The sequence below is a fragment of the Lepidochelys kempii genome, chromosome 2, assembly GCF_965140285.1.
Source record: "Lepidochelys kempii isolate rLepKem1 chromosome 2, rLepKem1.hap1, whole genome shotgun sequence".
NCBI classification, from domain to species: Eukaryota; Metazoa; Chordata; order Testudines; family Cheloniidae; genus Lepidochelys; species Lepidochelys kempii.
Genome location: NC_136381.1, coordinates 159,336,784 through 159,356,744, shown reverse-complemented (window position 1 = coordinate 159,356,744; position 19,961 = coordinate 159,336,784). Strand labels below are relative to the sequence as shown.

At 40.3% G+C, this 19,961-nt stretch overlaps 1 protein-coding gene across 14 annotated transcripts in view; it reads left to right on the top strand.

Moving 5' to 3' along the window:
• LOC140907213 (poly(rC)-binding protein 3) overlaps positions 1-19,961 on the top strand; it is a 712,448-nt gene that overhangs the window by 624,077 nt on the left and 68,410 nt on the right. For all 14 annotated transcript variants that reach the window (XM_073332635.2, XM_073332633.2, XM_073332634.2 and 11 more), the window contains one exon: positions 7,408-7,543. In XM_073332635.2, coding sequence (XP_073188736.1) covers positions 7,466-7,543 — 78 coding nt within the window. In that variant the 5' untranslated portion in view covers positions 7,408-7,465. The remainder of the gene's footprint in view (positions 1-7,407; positions 7,544-19,961) is intronic.

The following is a 19,961-nucleotide window of genomic DNA, read 5'->3' as shown; positions in this document are numbered from 1 at the left end:
GCCATTGCAAATAAAGTCATTTTCAGAAACAGATGTCTAAATCAACCAGTGAAATAATCCTGGAGGCAGATGCAGCCTTCCATAAGCTGCCAGGCACATGGTGCAATCAAAGTGATGAAACAAAATGGAACAGGCTGCAGAAAAAGTAATTAAATTATAGTTTCATTGTAGAAGCACATTTTAAAATTACTGAGATTCAGAGCCTATAATGCTGGTATTATAGTGGAAAGAATACTTGCCATGGGTCATGAGCATTTTTTTAAACAGTTATTAATCATGCTTGACTGGAAAGACATGTGTAACGTACAACAAGCAGTGGCTGTAGTTTTGCCAAAGGAAGCTTTTGTTCCCTGAAGAGAATTGTATCAAAGGCCAGTGTATCCTATTATTACATGTGCAATTGCAGAATGCAGAATGTGAAATGGGGCCTTTCAGATTTCAGTACAGAGTACTAAAAAAAAAGAAAAAGAAAACAAGTATTGTGTCTTCTTGAATACTGTATGACCTTTTTTCCCTACCAAGTTAACTTATTCACTGACCAAAAAAAAAAAACACACACACACACAAAAACCGCTCCTAAGTAAAGATAATGTGAAGGTTCTGACAAAAATGGAAAAAAGCCAGGAAATCTAAAAAGTCCTAGAAAATAAAGATGAAAAAAACCTCATTAGCTCATCTAAATCCATTTCCCTGCCAACACAAGATTAGTCCCGATTAGAACTGGTTGAAAATTTTCCAGTGGAACCTTTTCCCATTAGAAAATGCCAATTTGTCAAAATAAAAAAGGTTTTTGCAAGAATGTGTAAATTTTGATAATATTTCCTTTTAAAAACTCAAAACAAAGCATTTTTGATAAGGTCCGACCTTATTGTAACATTACATTTTCATTTTGTAATGATTTTTTGTTTTGAAATATTATTTTATATTTTATGATAAGACCAAATCAAAATGGAACATTTCAATTTTGTCAGAACAAAAGCACTTGGATTGACCCAAAACGAAAAATGTTCAAAACTGTTCCAAAGTTTTATTTTGTGGGATATTTTGAAATTTGACATTTCATACCAATACGGAACAAAACATAGATTTCTTAATGAAACGGAAATTCTGGTTCCTGACCAGCTCTCATCCCATTTAGGGCCTGAACCAATGTTCTTGAAGTCAAAGGCTTCTGTTGACTTCACTGGGCACTGGATTCAGCACTGGGTCCAGTTCATTCCCAAGTGATGGGGCTTTTGCCACTTCACCTTGGACAATATTATTCACCTTAGGAGATTTCAGTGTCAGAAGTTTTTTCCAGAAATTCAGCTTAAACTTTCCCTTTAACTGCTTCCTATAATTCCTGCATCAACCAACTCTGTTGTATGACCCTAATTAATTCCTCTCCTTCCCAGGTGTTTGTCTTTCAATATTGTAGTCTGTTATGTGTCTCCCTATTTTGTGGCTTTATAATATTTCACATACATCAGTCTCCCCCTGATTATGTTTTATTGCTCTACTGTGAACTCACTCCAGGTTTCAATCTGTCTGGTAATGAGGTACCCAAAACTAAACATAATATTCCAGGAACAGGTGCATCAGAGCCCTATAGAGAGGACCTATTATTCTCTCTGTGCTTCATGATGTGACATCTCAACCCCTAATTTGCTGTCCACTTACCCATTCCTAGGTCTCTTATGGCTTGACCGCTTTCCAAGTTTCTCTGTCCCACTGGTATAAATAATTTTTCCCCTCATGTATTAGCTTGCATTTCTTCAGAATTAATCTCTTACTGTTGATTTCTGCCCATATTTCTCATCTCCATGTCTCCTTTTCTATTATTGCCTTGCCTTTGCTCAGGTTTGCAAAATCTTCTAATTTAGTATAATCAGCAGATTTCGCTAATGTGCTGCTAACATCCTTTTCCAGATCACTGATGAAGATGTTAACTAACACGAGAGTAATGCTGACCTCTGCAGTAATCACTAGATATTTCCTCATTGCAAAATATCATTAGTTACCCACTCTTCAGAATTCTTCAGAGGAGCCAAAGGACCATGCTGTGGTTAATCCTGAGCAGGGGATGATAGGTGAGGGCAGGCTCCTCTAACTCTGCTTTCTACCTCCCACTATCCCCGTCTTGCCCTTGGTTATAGGACCAAATTCTGCTTTTGGTCACCCATATGGAATGCCATTAAAGTCAGTGGGGTTACACAGGGGCAGCAGAGGTCACAATTTGGCTTGCAGAGTTTAAATACCTTTAAATGGATTGTGTTTTAATCAGGTACAGGAAATTCACTCCCATGTATTAATCTTTTAGTGCCAAGCTTCTGCATTTTTACAGCAACCCCTTTAAAACATAGGATGTATGATGGATGTGCAGGGAAACCCAGATGTAGTTTTTGCAGCACTATAGTAAGGGCTGTTATGCTTCGCAAGTTGGATGCAGCAGAGAATCTGCCCCAGTGATTTCAGAAATTGATCAGACTGGAATAAAGTCACTATCAGATGCAATATTTTTCTGTTATGTGGGTTGTGATGTTATATCCTAAACAAAGCAGGGTGCTGTGGAACTGGTAGGGTGGTTCAGGTATCAATTCCTTATTTTATTGCGTCTATCAAGTGGGTAAGGTGAATAGAATTTAACACCAGATGGTATTTCAGTCAACAGCTGTGTAAAAGCAAACAACAGTTTTTATTTAAGAATTCTGTAGTGCTTTTCCTTGGGTATCCCAGCTACACATAATTAGCAAATGGGCAACTTTACATCTAGCAGTAGCTTCTCAGCAGTAAAACGAGATAAATTGTTTCATTTTAGAGCTTGACTTTTGAAGTAATTAATAAATATGATATTTGATTTTTCTGAGCTTTTGAGCACTTCATCAGTTAGGTGACAAACTTGCTTTTGAGTTTTAAAGATTCTGCTGGTTTAAATCAGTCCTGGAGATATTGATTAGAGTGACTAAATCTTGGCAAGCATTTGGCTCTTTACTTTGAGTATTGACTGTCCATAAAAAAGTCATTTATCATGCTTTTTTAAAAAAATCTGGTTTCAAACAAAGCTCTGGGAACTTGTTCACTGTATAGTCCTCTGGTTGACTAAAATGTTCTTGCAATACCAAAGATTTCACTTATTGCAAGAGAGCTGGTGAGTTAGAACTGAAATATTAATCCTGTAAGTGTTATTTTAAAGTAGCTGTTCTGATGATCTGCAATGGCACTGAAACACAGTGGGTATTTTTTATTCCTGTGAGTGATGAAGTCTTTACAGGAAACAGCCATATTTGCAGCTGGTACGATTTTACTGCTGTGGGAGATATCCTGTCCTTTCTTTTCTCTCAGAGAATTCCCTATACATCCTTGCTTCAAGCAAACGTGACCATGATGCCCCAGAAAGAGGGCCTTTGACAGATTGCCATCAATTCCCTTGTGGTAGGATCTTGCCTTCCTCACTGGATTGGATGCTGCATGAATTTCTAACCTCTCTACATTTGTCTGCTGGCACTGTCTTTTCAGCATGTAGTTGATTCTGTGGCCTAGAGTAATCCAGTGGAATACATCAGGAATTATTTTGTCTTTTGTAGTATTTTGGTGGCTTGTTGTTTGTTGTTAATCGGTTTTTAAATTTTAATAAATTAGTCTAGCAACAATTACTGAAATTCCACGTTGAAAAACAGACACCTCATCTACCCCCCCCCCCCCAGATGTTCTGGTTTAACTTGGATTTAAACTTGAAGAGTGGTCAGTTTGGATGAGCTATTACCAGCAGGAGAGTGAGTTTGTGTGTGTATGGGGGTGGGGGGGATGTGAGGAAACCTGGATTTGTGCAGGAAATAGCCCAACTTGATTGTCATGCACATTGTGTAAAGAGTTGTCACTTTGGATGGGCTATCACCAGCAGGAGAGTGAATTTGTGTGGGGGGTGGAGGGTGAGAAAACCTGGATTTGTGCTGGAAATGGCCCACCTGATGATCACTTTAGATAAGCTATTACCAGCAGGACAGTGGGGTGGGAGTAGGTATTGTTTCATATTCTCTGTGTATATATAAAGCCTGCTGCAGTTTCCACGATATACATCTGAGGAAGTGAGCTGTAGCTCACGAAAGCTTATGCTCTAATAAATTGGCTAGTCTCTAAGGTGCCACAAGTACTCCTTTTCTTTTTGCGAATACAGACTAACACGGCTGTTACTCTGAAACCAGTGGTTGAAGTGTACTACACGTAACATTCAGATGTAAAATTAGAAAATACATATTGAATAAAATATATAGAAAAGGCCCTTTTTATTAGGCTGAATGTCCCCTACGTTAGAATAAACTGGATAGGGAATAGGAGTTCAGGTATCTATCTCAGAGGATGAATCTCCACTTCTTACCATGTGGTAATGGAAGTGTTCTACGCAAAATAAACATATCTCAGGAACCCTGCTAGAGGCTCACATGCAGACTTGCCCATGGTTATCCACTTATTTATTATCTCTGGGATTTATTATTGCCACTCATTATATCTAATAGTGAAGCTACACACCCTGCAAAAGTTCTAGAGAATACAAAACTCAGAGATCAGGCTGCATAGCAACAAAAGTTACTGTGGGCACGTCACCCCAGTGCTGTCCTTTCTGCACTGGCTCCCCATAGCATACAGGGTACAATTCAATGTATCCATCTTGATATTCAGTCATCCATGCAATTGACCTTAGCTACATGAGACCTGACATGTACCTCCACAACCCTGGAACTTATGACAGCTAAATTCCACTGGAAATGAGAAACTATTGACCAAGGGGAAGAGGCTCTAAAGTGTGGCAGACAGTACTTTCACAGGAGCTAGGCCTAGACTATGAAACTCACATCCACAAGATTGCAGCGTAACCTTGGACTTCACCACATACAAGTAAATAAATGCAAACTCATTTATTTGACTTAGCTTTACCTCAGTCAATTTTTACGCATGCATGTACACAAGCCAAAAACCCTATAAAATAATCAAGCTGTTTATCATGTGAGTTTGCACAGAAGAGAGAGAGAAAAAAATAGTTTTTAATATTTAAATACTTGGGACGTGCTCTGATACTACAGCAGTTGGGCTGTATAATCACCTGGATGGGCAGATAGATTGGGGTGATATGTAGAACAGCTGTCCTCCCAGCCAGCCCGTGTCTCACTTCTCCATACCCATAAAGCCCAATCTCATGTATATTTATGGTGTTACCTACAAAAAATGTTATTTTTACTGAATAATAATTATAAAATAAGTTACATTTTCAATGTCTCTTTCAAACTGAATGATCCATATAATTAAAAAAACCTCCTGGGCTTATTTTAGTCAGCTGTTAATATATTTTACTGGGTCACTGGACTCACTACACCTGAGGCAGTTGTTAATGACCTAATAACGCAAGCACCGTACTATCTTCATATCTGTGTGTCAGTATATTCATGTTTTCATATATTTGCTACTTGGTAAGGACGTCGCCTTTGTAAAATCATTCTATTGCAAAGGCCCACATCCTCAAGGGTGTTGAGGCACCTTACTTCTATTGAAATACCTTTTGAAGAGCTGGGCCAAACTGACTTACTCAAGGCTACACAGTGTGTCAATGGCACAAACAGGAGTTTCTGGTTTCCATCCCCTCCCTTAGGCAGCTTGTTCTACTGGACTCTTTTCCATTTTTCTCCAGGTTGGGTGATGTCATAGTAATGAGATGAGCAGTGTAATGAGATGAACAGTGTAAATAAAAATAATAATCTAGATGAGGGGCTGATGGAGTATCAAAGACATGATTAGATTTTCTACTATACTCCTGTTGGTTAGTGTGAACTCTCCCAGGGTCTAGGTCACAAGTCCAAGTTAAGTGTCAGGAAGGGAAGTGCTAGCCTTTTACCGACATGTGCTGGTTCCATTCTGGGCTAATTGCTCCTGGGAACAGTTGGCCCCCGTAACCACGGGAACAGAGGGGACCCATTTATTCTATGTGGCTAGGTCTCACAGAACTAGTTGTAGGAACGAGGCGTTTCTGTAGCTCCCGAAGCATCCCTCCATAGATCCTCACATGCACATTCACTCTCTCTCATTCCTTTCCATGTAGTTGGGTTGCAGACTTTTCTACAGCCCTGTGATAGCCTAGTAACCCCTCTGCTACTCCTGCTGAGGCATTAAGGAAAGGACCGAACCTCCTGACCTCAGTCCCCAGAGCCACAGTGATCATATATGAGCAGTCATTAGCCATAGACTCTGCACCTGGTGGGACTCAGACTGCACTACTGGGCCACTATCTGTGAAGTAGTGTCCTTCAGGATGTGCGTTATCCACTGCAAAGTCCGGCCGGGCCGAAAAGCTGGGCCAAACTCTGAGATGTCCACGCACTGGGGCTGGTTCTTTAGCCACTAGAGCTCCCACTTATTATAGTGATACCAAAGTAATGAACAACATGAACCTTAACAGATCTTTGAGAGAAGCAACAATTAGCCTTTTTTTGGTCCTTGTTCTGAAAATAATGTTCTGCTCTGAGTGTAACTCTAAGGATTCCATTTTCTTTAAGACAGGCCTAAAATGGACAAAAATCACTAAACAGTCTCCAAGAAAGCTTTAAGCTTTCTTTTCTTTGAGGATTGCCTGTCCCTGGTAACATTCATCCCTCCCCATTTTAATTTGTAATGATAAATGTCCTTGCAATAATAAACTCATAATAGATGCTTGTTTATCCCTTCAAGGCATGTCCTTGCCACTTTCATTAGCGTTTCAGGATATTTATGACTTTGTGAATGACTGAAAATCTGCAATTTGTCATCGGGGATTAAGACACATCCTTCTCTCACTTAGGGCTGAAGCTGAGCTTTGGCCTTGGAGAGACAGAACCACCTCTGGGCTTCTTAGACAAAAACAAAGCCAGACAGTGCCCACATTTACTGCAGCAAGTGGCTCTTTGCTACTTAGATGTCTTCGCTAATGTGTCATCTGAACTAACTGTAGGGACCATAAAATCCTCTGTTCTGCAGGAGCAAGAAAGAATGGGGTGGAGACAGGGAGAGGAATGCAAGTGTCTCCATTTCCCAGTTCAAACAAAAATAACAGAGTTTAAAAGTAAAATTGGAATTTTTTTCACGCACACACACACAAAGTGTGTCTATTCAAGGAAATATTATATTTCAATTTGTCATTGTGGTTCTGCTGCACTGAGTCACTCTCAACTTCAGAGCACATGAAGCCAACAGTATCCTGAAGGCTCAGAAGACAAGTTTATCACCTACTTGATGAAGGATGACGTACTCAGGCACTTAAAAAAATAAAAACAATCAAAAGAGCTTTTCACAGGCTAAGCCATACTAGGAAAAATCAGAGGGGAGGACGTTAATTGGTTTGTGCAACGTGATATTTTCAGCTTTGAAAAAATTCAGCCATTCAGTGGTACTTTCTTTCTTTCTGCAGGTTGACTAAGTGGAAAAACTAAGAAACTGCTTTCAAGCATTGAAGATACCAGGCCAGGATGAACACGAAGGACACAAAAGTGACTGAAGGAGGTCTCAATGTCACACTTACCATACGCCTTCTCATGCACGGCAAGGTGATGCACTTAACCCTGTAACAGTGGTTGTCTTTTTTATTTATCTAGGTGTCTGTGGTTGCATTAAAGTCTGACAGTTACATTTACAAAGACCTTGGTCCTGCTCCAATTTAAGTCAAGAGCAAAATTCCCATTGACTCAAGGCCCAAAGACCTGTCCATGATTCAGCAACGTGATACCACTCATGCTGAAATTAAGCATATATTTAATTCCATTCCTGTTCAGCATAGCACTTAGGCACATGGTTAAGTGTGTAAATCAGGGCTTCTAACAGGCCAACTTGGGGCCAGAGTGCCAATATCAGTGTTGTTACAGCTTCACAATTCTATAGCTCAGGGACTGAGAACAATTACATATCAAACCCCAGTTTCCAATACTTTGTTAGTCTCTTAATACAGAAGTGTGCTGCTATAAATTAAAACTTGTTTCACAGGTTCTCTCCCTGAGGGCATGTTTATTTGCAATATTTGGCAAAACTAGCGTGGGTGTTTTCATATTTGGGAAGCATCTGTACAGTGCTGGCCTCAGGTAGATGTTTGCTCTCCTTTAGCAAGGAAACAGTGAAAATAGAGATAGATTAAATATGTTTTGGAAATATCTCACTAATATATATAATGTTTGTTTTGATTTATAATGCATAAAATATTTTCTTGGGCTCTAGGCAGCTGTGTTATACATTAAAAATACAATCACATTAAAACAAAAAACAGCCGCTGCTTCTCACCCCCTACACCAGAAAAGAACTGAGAGGCATTCAAAACCCATAAAATAGCCTCCTAACACAAATACCAGACTCTCTTATGCCCCCATATAAACTGGATTTATGTATGTGCAGGTTTGTATTTGTGTATAACACACACAAACTGTGTTAAACGAATGTTAAGATTGCAAAGTCAAGCACTCAAAAGTTAGAAAATGGGAGAATTAAGGTTGCCCATGCTATCTTAACTCAGCCCCTTTGTGCATATGCATTACGATACAGGTTTTAGTTACATGATCACATCCTATTTTTTCAACAGGATCCCTGCCTCCTTCAGTGCAAAGGATAGACCTGCTCTGGGCATGAATCAGGGTTGCACAGTGAAGGAGGCTGTTGTCTGTAGGACCCCTGGCTCATACGTTGAGGAAGTTGGAAGACATGTAGGAATTTAGGTAAGGGATTGCAGGAAGAGAAAGGATGGTCTCATGGTTAAGGGAGTTGAATGGTGCAGTGGAAAATTGGATCCTATCCCTGCCCCTGCCACAGAGTTCCTATGTAATGCTGGACAAGTAACTTGAACCAAACTTTTCACAGGCAATCACTAATCATTTTCTGGGTGCCTGACTTAAGATCTTGGGGCCTAATTTGCAGAAGTGCAGAGCACTCACAGCTGTAACTGAAGTCAATGAGAGCTATGCTTTGAACATATAAATTCTGTAAAATGCTTATAATGCTAGGTACTCTGAAAATTACCCAAAATTAGTGGATACTTTTGGCTTTAATCTCTGTGCTTCTGTTCCCCATCTGTCCAATGGGGATAATAATATCTCCTCTCACTGAGCTGTTGGGGAAATAAATTAATTAGTGTATGTGAAGCAATCAGATACTGCAGCGATGAGCACCATAGAAAAGCCCAGTAGGAAAGTAATAATTATATCTTCAGATCAGGGTTTGAATAGTGTGCAATGACTAAAGCGCAAGGCCACACATTAAAAAACAAGGAGAAGACAAGAAGAATCAATTGTCTAGGGAGGTAGTGGAATCTCTGTCACTGGAGGTTTTTAAGAGCATGCTAGACAATCACCTGTCAGGGATGTCTAGATAATACTAAGTCCCACCTTGAGTACAGGGGTCTGGACTGGAAGACCTTTCAAGGTCCCTTCCAGTCCTACAATTCTATGATTCTATTAAAATATTAAGTAACTGTGGTCCACTCTGTGTACACATGATACAGGGGTCCTGTGGAAAAAATAGCATGTGGTTATGTAATTAAAAACTGTATCATGATGCATACGCACAAAGGGGCCAAATTAAGGTTACATGGACAACCTTAGTTCCGGCATTTCCAAACTTCTAAGTGCTTGAATTTACAACCTTCATAATTTTCTTTTTAGTTAGTTTCTAATTAGCGTAATTTTCTAGGCTTTTAAAATAAGAAAACTGAAGAACAGAAGTTCTGTCATGTGATGTGATATACACCCACATGGATCATCAGCAGGGCTGGAACCTCTAGGTCTACCACACAGGCCTCTGACACTTGAGTTATCAGGGTAACTGGCAGCAAAAGTAGGATGTCATTCTCTCTTTGGACCAGCACAAGAGGGGGATGAGACAGATTGCCAGTGAGTTTCAGAGATCTTTGCTGACAGCAGAAAAATGATGAGACTCAGGAAACTTAGTTTCCATCCCAAGCTCTGTAGGGGAGTGTGCTCTAGTGGGCACAGACTCTTCTGCTAACTTCCCTCAGATTCACTCACCTCCCACCCCAACTCCATACTGGTTCCCATATCCAGTCTTTGTCCAGCCAATCCCAGTCAGTTTCTCATCTCCTGCCCTCTAGTTCTAGTCTGACCAGAGTCCTTATCCGAATCTACTTTTTTCCCTCCCTCCTGGTCAAGCTGCATTCCAATCAGATGGCGTCCTCCTCTATGCTGCCTGGGTGCCAACAAGGGGTCATTGAGGGTCCATGAGAGACAAGCTCCCTGCTCTCAGTTCCAGTGTCTGGCCCAACTGTGGCCTGGAGCAGCCATTACAGGGAAAGGCCAGATTCAGCCATGAAACCCTGGACTGGAGGGAGAATGCTCAGTTGCTCTCTGAGAAAGATGCAATACACAGGCTGGAGTTGTGACAGGCTGGAGCATCCTCAGTGAGGACAGTGTCTTCAGAAATCTTAGCTGCTAAAAATCAAAGTCTTTACTGAGCCTGTGCTAACTGATTTTTCAGAGGGACTTATAACTTGGCCAAATGTGAGCAGATTTTTCACAAGGGCAGTAAAAAGCATATCCCTGACACAAATGCCACCACCTGCAAAATTTCATGTCCCTTCTCCAAAGCATATGGGCCCTAGATCTGATCAAAGAAAGGGTCACCAGCATATTTTAGTAATGAACAAAACTACATATTTTTCCCTAGCCTTTTTCCTTAAAGTGGCAGAACCATTTTGGATGAAATTTTTCAGGAAGTTTCAGCCAAACTTGCACCTAGCATGTAAAATCCAAGCCCAAATGGTTTATGTTTGGCAAAGTTATAATCAACTGAAAATAGGGTCTTATAATGGGAAGTATCAGGCAAAGGTATAATGTCTGTGTGTGTGTAAAAACCTAGGATGTGGTTCTTAGGGCTCCATCCTGCAAGGTGCTGGTGCTGATCCAGCGCTGCACTTAAACATACGTTTAACTTCACACCTGTGATTAGTTCTGTTGGCTTCATTAAACTACTTTTGGCTTACGTGCGTTCTGGATCATGCCAGAAAGCTAAACTGCTCTCAGAATCAAGCCCTTTGTGTAACTCAATAAGTATCAGTCATTTTCAGGACATTTTAGTTAAACTGTTTTTTAAACTAGTATAAAGCAATCAGAAAGGAAATTAGAAGAAGTTAATTTTCTGTGTTGAACATAGTGAATTGGGTGCACAACTACAGTTAACAGTAAACGGGTGTATGTATCTAATCTTCAATTAACATGTAGCCCTGAGAGTTTAAATTAAACCCATAAAAGCAAGGAAATTCAAAGTTAGTGGAAATATACCATACATCCTCAGTTAACAAGGCGCAATGGGTGTACCCTTTACTACAGTATGCTCTAATAATGTGCCCTATCGCATCTAAGTATTGCAAAGAATGTATTGAATTATAATTTATTTTTGTATATTAAACTCAGGCCCTCACATTTACTTTGATGTCATCTTTGTGATTTAAAAATGCTAATATCAATGTCGGAGTTATCATTCTGAGAGCTGTGAGTAGCTCTGAAATAGAGCAAGAAATATGCTTCCACAGTTTCTTAAAATTTGCTGCGGTAATGGCATCTCTGGAAATTGCTGTACTCTAATTAGCGTTCCCAGACAAAACACTTAAAGGGGTCAGCATTCAAGTTATAAATAAGGTTTCATAACTTACAGGTAAAAGGGGAGAATTAAAGGACATTGTTAAAAATCATAGAATTTATTACTTAGTAAACTAAATATATTTTTTAAAGTTGAAATGTATGGAAATCCATCCTTACCTCTGTCCCTATAATTGTGTTACCTTCTGAACTCCTACATTAGGAGGTTAATATGCTTGTGACATCTGCATTGTATTTCACAAATAGACATCTTACACTACACTTGTCTACACTTAACTGTACCGCTGTAGCTCTTAGTGAAGATGCTACCGGTACCGACAGGAGACCTTCTCCGGCCAGCGTAGGTATTCCACCTCTCCAAGAGGCAGTAGCTATGTTGACGGGAGAAGGCCTCCAGTCAACGTAGCGCTGTTTACACACCTAAGTGACGTAGTTATACTAAAATAAGTTTGTAGTGTAGACCAAGGCTATGTAAGCTTCATTAGCTCAGCTGTAAACCCTGGTGGCTTTGGACATTTTAAACACATATACTTGGGTAGTTTGCATATGGACTTTAAAGAGGAGGATGGATTTCTTTAACCATGTCCACTGCACATTATGTAGCATGATATACACTGCTGAACTCCAAAGGGAAGATGTCCACAGACACCTGGAGGCTAACCATTTTGCAGCATAGAAGGTTAATATTGTAAAAACAAATTCCACTGGCTGGCATGAGGGAAGTAATGCTGCACAGGGAGCTGGTTAGATCTTCAGTGGGTGTATATGACATGTAAGAGATAGGGGAGGCCTGATTTTCAACTCACCACTAGGTTAAATCAGAAAAAACTCCATTGAAGTCAATGGAGTCACAGCAGTGTGAAACCCCTCTAACCAAGATCAGGATTAGGACCAAGATGTTTCTACTGCTGTCTCATCAAGGAATGGTGAATCAGAAGACAGTCTCTGGTCTTTCATGGAGGTGGTTGTACATAATAAGGATGATACAATGTAGAGGTGTATAGGGCTCATATTGTCAGTGAGAAAGATGTTCTCTGTTCAGGCATAAGGCTCATGTTCCATGAAGTTCAGCAGAGATGGGGCAGGGAAAATGGGGACAGAATTAAGGTTGTTTAGGATACCCTAACGCTCCATTTCCCTATTTCAAATGTTTGAATTGTATATAGTTTTCAACATTTGTTCTATAAAACTATGATGTTCTTTCAAGTTCCTCCCCCTTTAAGGAGCCTGTGTATTCACAACTATAATTTTATTTTACCTACATTTTGCATCTGGGAATTTCCTTAGTTTTTTTAAAAAAAGGTTTTTGTTTCTACGTTTGTGAAGTATTGATGTGGTGGGAGCCCTCGCTGGAGTCCTTCCCACGGTCACAAGCTGGGCCAGCAGCACCAACTATGCCAGTTACTAACTATTCCACTTCTTGGGGCTCTGCCATACTTGGGTGCCCGATTTTTTCAATCTCCCTCATCGGTCATGTTTTCTAGACCTTTAATCATTTTTGTTGCTCTTCTCTGGACTTTCTCCAATTTGTCCACATCTTTCCTTAAGTGTGGCACCCAAAACAGGACATAAAACTTCAGTTGAGGCCAAATCAGTGCAGAGTAGAGTGGAAGAATTACTTCTCATATCTTGCTCACAACACTCCTGTTAATGCATCCCAGAATGATGATTGCTTTTTTTGCAACAGTGTTACACTGTTCGTTCATACTTAGCTTGTGATCCACTATGACCCCCAGATCCCTTTCCGCAGTACTCCTTCCTAGGCAGTCATTTCCCATTTTGTATGTGTGCAACTGATTATTCCTTCCTAAATGGAGTACTTTGCATTTGTCCTTATTGAATTTCATCCTATTTTCTTCAGACCATTTCTCCAGTTTGTCCAAATCATTTTGAATTTTAACCCTGTCCTCCAAAGCACTTGCAAGCCCTCCAGCTTGGTATCATCTGCAAACATTGTAAGTATATTCTCTATGCATTATCTAAATCATTGATGAAGATATTGAACAGAACTGGACCCAGAACTGATCACTGCAGGACTCCATTCAATATGCCCTTCCAGCTTAACTGTGAACCACTGATAACTACTGTCTCAGAATGGTTTTCCAACCAGTTATGCACCCACCTTTTAGTAGCTCCATCTAGGTTGTATTTTCTAGATGGAGCTACTATGTGTAGCTACATGTACTATATGTATGTGTTTGTGAGAAAGTCACACAAGACAGTATCAAAAACCTTACTAAAATCAAGCTATACCATATCTACCGCTTCCCCCACAGCCAAAGGCTTGTTACCCTTTCAAAGAAAGCTATCAGGTTGGTTTGACATGATCTGTTCTTGACAAATCCAGACTGACTGCTGCTTATCACCTTTATTATCTTCTAGATGTTTGCAAATTGATGGCTTAATTATTTGCTCCTTTATCTTTCTGGGTACCGAAGTTCCCCAACCCAGCACCTTCCTATTCCCCAGATATCTTTTACCTCCCACCCGTCTGCCAGGGCTGCCAAATTTTGTGCAGCTCCATCTCCTACCCTTGCCATTGCTTGGGGCTGGGTATATTGACCTTAAGCTGAAGTTTATGGTCATATACAAATTACTTGCAAATATGCCAAATAGTTGCATATTCACAAATAATTAGTATAAATGCAACACATGGAGCCACACTAATCTTGGCAGCTATGTCAGTCATTCTCACAGAGTATAGTTACATTATCTGATGTGTAAAGAAAGCTTAATTCAACAACAGACATTGTTACGGGGATGAGAAAGAGAAGAGAAAAGGAGAAATCCAGTGGGGTTTTACAGAGTGTAGGTCAGTGCAGAATTCAGCTTTGTGTAGGCTGGAGAGGTAGGAAGAGGGGAAAAGAGATAGCAAGGGAGGACTCTTTGGGCCTGATTCTGATCTCGCTTTGTCCAGTTTTACGAAGTGTAATTGCATTGAAATCAGTGGATTTATTTCTGATCTTAAACAGTGTGAGAGAAATCAGATCTATAGACAGACATCATTTGTATCTAACAAGCCTTTTGTGGAGCGACAATAAATTCCCAGGTTATATATATATTATAATAACTGCCACTATTGTTTCAAGTACTGTTAGCACAAGTTAAATTTCTCCCTGTTGTATCTCTTTTATTCCATTTTTCCTCATGCTCCTATTTATGTGAAACACATTCCCTCCTTCCCCACCCCCTACGGAGAGAGTTGACTCCTTCAACCCACATACCACGTTTTACTCTCCCTTATATGTTCATGTATTTTCCTTCTGGAGCCTGTTGTCATTGCTGTATCAACCACAGGGGCCCACTAGATAGCAGTGTTAGTGGGGAGCAAGGGAATAAGTGAAGGAGCTGAATGTGGGTTTTCCACGCTGCATTTCTGCCAGGTTGAAATGCAGCCATGTTTATAATGATAAGCAGTACTGATTAAGGCACAGGTTATTTTCTGGGATTAATGACAAGCTGGGAAGCCTTGATAATGTGACAGGGGGCTCGGCTTACCAATAACATGACCTAGTGGTTAGCTTGCAGGCCTCTACTTTCCCCGCCCCCATCTCCCGTGCCTCTCATCAGCAACTCTTCCAATAATGTGAAAGCCTGCCTCTTGGGGATGACAACTTGACCCTCCAGCAAAGTCACCAGTTCGGTTCATCCCCCTTCAGGGTAACAAAATCTTAAAGAGGTATGAAGAATCCCACATTCTCAAAACAGAAAGGGTCTTCAGCCCACTTCCGGACGTTTATGCAGGGTTCAGCCTCACATCAGGGCTCTCAGCATCTCTACCCTCTCCTCACTCCTGAAAGGAGGGGTGGGAAAGGAGGAACATGCTCCTTTCCATAACAATGGTCACAGGGAGTTGTTAGGAGAGTCCAGATCTTCCCATTCCACAGGGCTCTGGCCCCGGGCCCTATGAGAGGTAACAATATCAAGCACCCTGCAATTCCTTGAAACTCCTTCCCTGGGTCACTTCCACTGTTCGCCTCTCCCCAAAGTCTCAAAGTCTAACATAAGACAGCAAAAATAAAGAGTAATTTGAACCTTCGGGTCTCGGCTGGAAGCCCCTTCCTTGTAATGGGGGTTTGTGCAACACCCTTGTTCAGGAGCTCTCAACATAGGTCTGTCCTCCCACCTTACCTGAGCCACCTGGCTACCTTTTAAGCTCCTTTCTCTAGCTGGAACATGCTTTGCAGGTGCGGTGGGGCACTCACTTGGGCCCAGAACTGCTCCTTAGCCTCTTCACTCCTAGTGTGGGGTTTATGCACTGCATTACGTTGTAAAAAATTACTCTCTGCCAGGCTGAGGCTGGGATTTAGTTTATATTCATGCCTAAAATGAATAATCAGGAGAAACCTCATTTTCTGGAGTTCTGCAGCCCTACTTCTTAGTATCCTTGCTGGCCATCTCAGCACGGAGACTAAAGTTTGAATGGGCCCAGAAATTAAATCACCTTTCCCCTCCTAAAGGTGGAACTTTCAGGCCAGGGCTGGGGTAGGATGGCAGTGTTATAGTTGGACTGCTATTACCCATTCCTGTTTTGTAGATAGAGGACATCAGTTTCCATTACTGTCAAGATAGCACCTATCACGAGCATTAAATTAACATTTTTAGAAAGGACTTATAGTATGCAAATATAGAGTGCAAGTGCGTGGTGCCATCCCCAGCTGTCATAGCCCTCAGCAGGCATCAACTGGATACATTGGTAAAGGGCCAAAAGGGCCGTTCCCTTTTTTCGTCAAAAATCAACTTTTCATAATTGCCCGTAAAATAGATTAGGGTAGGTTCTTTGGAGCTTTTGATATTTCATTTTCATTTTTCTGTTCACATTTTGGAAGATTTGTATTCTCGTGAATTTTGGAAGGCTGATTTTCTCGCCTAATGCCAACAGTAATGAGGTCAAGCACTGTGCAGTATGGTAAAGGCTTTTCCATGCAGCTTTGCCAATACCCTGCAGAACCAGCTCTGTGCCAATTCTGAGCATCATGTGCCCAATATAAAAGGACTCCAAGGAAGCATTTACACTGTACTGGAGAATTATTACATGACTTTAAAATGGTTTGGACTTGTACACAGCCAGTGTTAACAGGCTGTCTGAAACCCTGAAGATTCGCCATGAAGGGCCGAATTCAGATACGTATGGTATCAGCAGAAGGGTGTTGGATTTCAAAAAAGCAATTTAGGAGAAATTTAAAAATCAAGTGTGTAAGGTGGAATAGGAGGAAATATTCAAATCTGCCAGTCTGAAATAAGGCTAAGGCAGCCTACAAAACACTTTGAATAAGGCCCAGCAAGTTTCAATTCTTCGGTAAAAGAAGAATGTAAGCAACAAGAAGAGACTTGTGTGATTTCATAAGGGATTGCTCAAAGATCTGAGGTGAAAAAGAAACAAAGCTGTACTGGGAATAGCAAAGTGTGCAGGAAACCAAACAAGCATACAGGGAGTCAGTTAAAGCCTTCAGGGAAAAGTTAAAGATTGCAAAAATAAAAACTAGAAAGAGTTAATACAAGCCAGATGGGGTGAGGAGAACAAGAAGAGCATTTACCAATAGAGAGGGGGTACAGGCGGGAAAGAAAAATGGGAGAGAAAGTGGACCTGTTGTTACTAAATGATATGGGTTAATCAATCTGGGAGGGAAATAATGTGCAACATGTATGTTCAGTATGAGGGAGAAATCTGGAAAGCACAAAAGCTGAAAGAGAGCTGGTGTGATAATGGCTAGAAAGATTAGAACAACAAACATGAGTTTGATCGCTACATGGTGACACTGTAGTCAAAAATATGAGTGCAGTTTTGGGCTTCATCTAAAGAGTCATCTGGTCAATGGGACAGGGAGGCAATAGGTACCTCTCTCTATGGCTCTGGCGAAAGCATACCTGGAATACTGTACTCAGTTCTAGGTACTAGATCATGGGCAAGATGTTGGAAAATGGGAGCTCAAAGAAAAGCAAGGAAAAAAAAAAGGTGGCTGAATAGATTGGGGAGAGAAATGCAAAGAGCTAATAACTTTGTTAAGTTATGATGAGGGAGAAAATAAGTTTGCAAATCTATGAAGAAAATAAACACCAAGAAGGGAATGTAATTTATTTTGAGTGATACAAGGAATTAGAACTAGAAATAATGGGATAAAATAATAAGTAATTGTAACAATAAAGGCTAAAGAAAAAGGAATTTTAGGTTAAAAACTAGGGGAAACTGCCTGGTAGTGAGACTTATTAGTCTGTGAAACAGTCTCCTAAGGGAAGTGTTGGAAGCATCGTTGCTTGGAATATTTAAAACGTATCTGGATAAAATACAAGCAAATGTACTATAGGGAACAATCCTGCAGTAGCAGGGGAAAATATCTGATGATCTAATAGGGCTTTTCTGTCTCTGACTTTTTGATGGGGTGAAACATTCCAACTCTATCCTCATAGTCACAGTATCGGTAAATTAGACAAGTGTACTTAGCAGCCACATTTTCGACTGTGGCCATTGATTTTGATTGTCTCAATTTTAGGGTGCCCCCCTTCAGATACCCTTGGACCTTTTTAGTGGTGCTGATCATCTTCAACAGCATTGACGTCAGCTAGAGTTGTGGGTGCTCAGCGCCTCTGAAAAAGGAGACCTACTGTGTCCCAGCAGGGCACACCTAACATCAGTGGCCGTCACGGTTCACAACAAAATTTTCTACAGTTGATTTTTTTTCATTACTATACTACTCACCCACACTTAAAGACACTAATACAGGCAAGATAAAAAACAAAGAGAACATTTCTCACTTTCATTCATTGTACACAGCACAGTCTCGCCTTCATGGACTTTTTTTTTTAACAGCAGAATAACCTGGAGCCTTTTTTTCCACACTTGTCTATATAATCCATCCCTGACAGGTCTGTAAAACAAAATATCACCAGCTCCTCTGTTATCATGAAATAAATAACCTCTTCTAATTTTAATCCATTTCACATTAATATGTAACATAAAAGAAAGTGTCTTTGAGAGTTGGCTTCTCAGCAAGTTAATCCAAGGAGGAAAAATGCCAGCTAAGTCAATGTTCATTCTGTACTTTCTATTTCTTGTGAACACTGGCAAGGTATTTATGATTGATTGATTGTGCACTTCCTATACATAATTTCAGTGACAGCCCACAGTCCCTTACTACTTTGCCAGTCTGACAAAAGGGAGTGATTCATTGGAAGAGTGTTAGCAATCCAGACATTTTCTTATTGCCAGTGGCTGCTGCAACTTCCCAAAAACAAACCACGTGACAAACATTTCTTGTATCTGGTAAGCATGATATTCTGATCAGTACACAGATACAATGAATTGATATAAGCAGAAGGCACTGTTTCCATTGCTACTGATTTCGTACAGTGGGTGAGCACAGGGACTGTCATCACTAGTACCACCAGCACTGGAAGGAAGATAGTAGAAGGTTGCAGTAGATAACTGTGGTGAAATTTTATACAAATTACTAGCCTGCTAGCCAAATAGAAGTAGGATGTGTTATAAAACCTTCTGCAACACAAAAGGGTGGAATAGTGTCTTCTCTTTCAGAATGGCCATAACGTGTCAGTGAGCTGTAGAAACTGATGAAGGGTCTCAAGCATATGCCTTACTTTTAGCATAGGAGCAGTCCCATTGAAGACCTTGTTGAATTGAGGTTTTAAGTATCAGATGTTGAATACATAAACATGGATCACCAGTTAACATGACTGACTCAGTCATTCGTTCTTTCAAGGTAGATGAACTGAGTGATGGCACATGTAATTTACTGTCTTTTTTTCAGGTACATTAATAGTTGGCTTTATACAGGGCTTAATCCTGATGTCTTTGCTGGTGCAAAATTAATATCAAAGTGCAACAGTAGCAACCTGCGTAATAAAGGCTTTGGGATGTTGCTTGTAGTTTGTCAAATGCTTTGGGATGAAAGCATAAATGTATGATATTATTGTGACTTTTAAAATGGTTTTCACGTCCATAAATGAATTTAGATTACGGCTCCTGTCAGATTAGTGTTTCAACAACACTGTAAAGTTGGTGGCAGGATTTTATAACAGAGTGATCACTGGTTTATTGTGAGGACTGTTTTTTACTCCCGAGATTGATGGTGCTATAATGATTATTAAACTGGCAATATTTAGAAAAATGATGGAACTTCACACATCATGTTCGCAGTCTAAAGGTTACTCTTTATGCCAAGCTTTGTTACCACTTGTTAAGCTTCCTGTTTTTTTTTAACATGACTAATTTGTTTTCCTTTCTATGCAGAAGACATAACTATTAGCTGATTAGGGAAATAGCTCTCTCTCTCATACAGTTTGACTGAGTATTTCAGAAACCCAGATTTGTCAGTTGCACTGTCAAGATCTCTGTCAACCACTTGGATTGTAAGGAGTT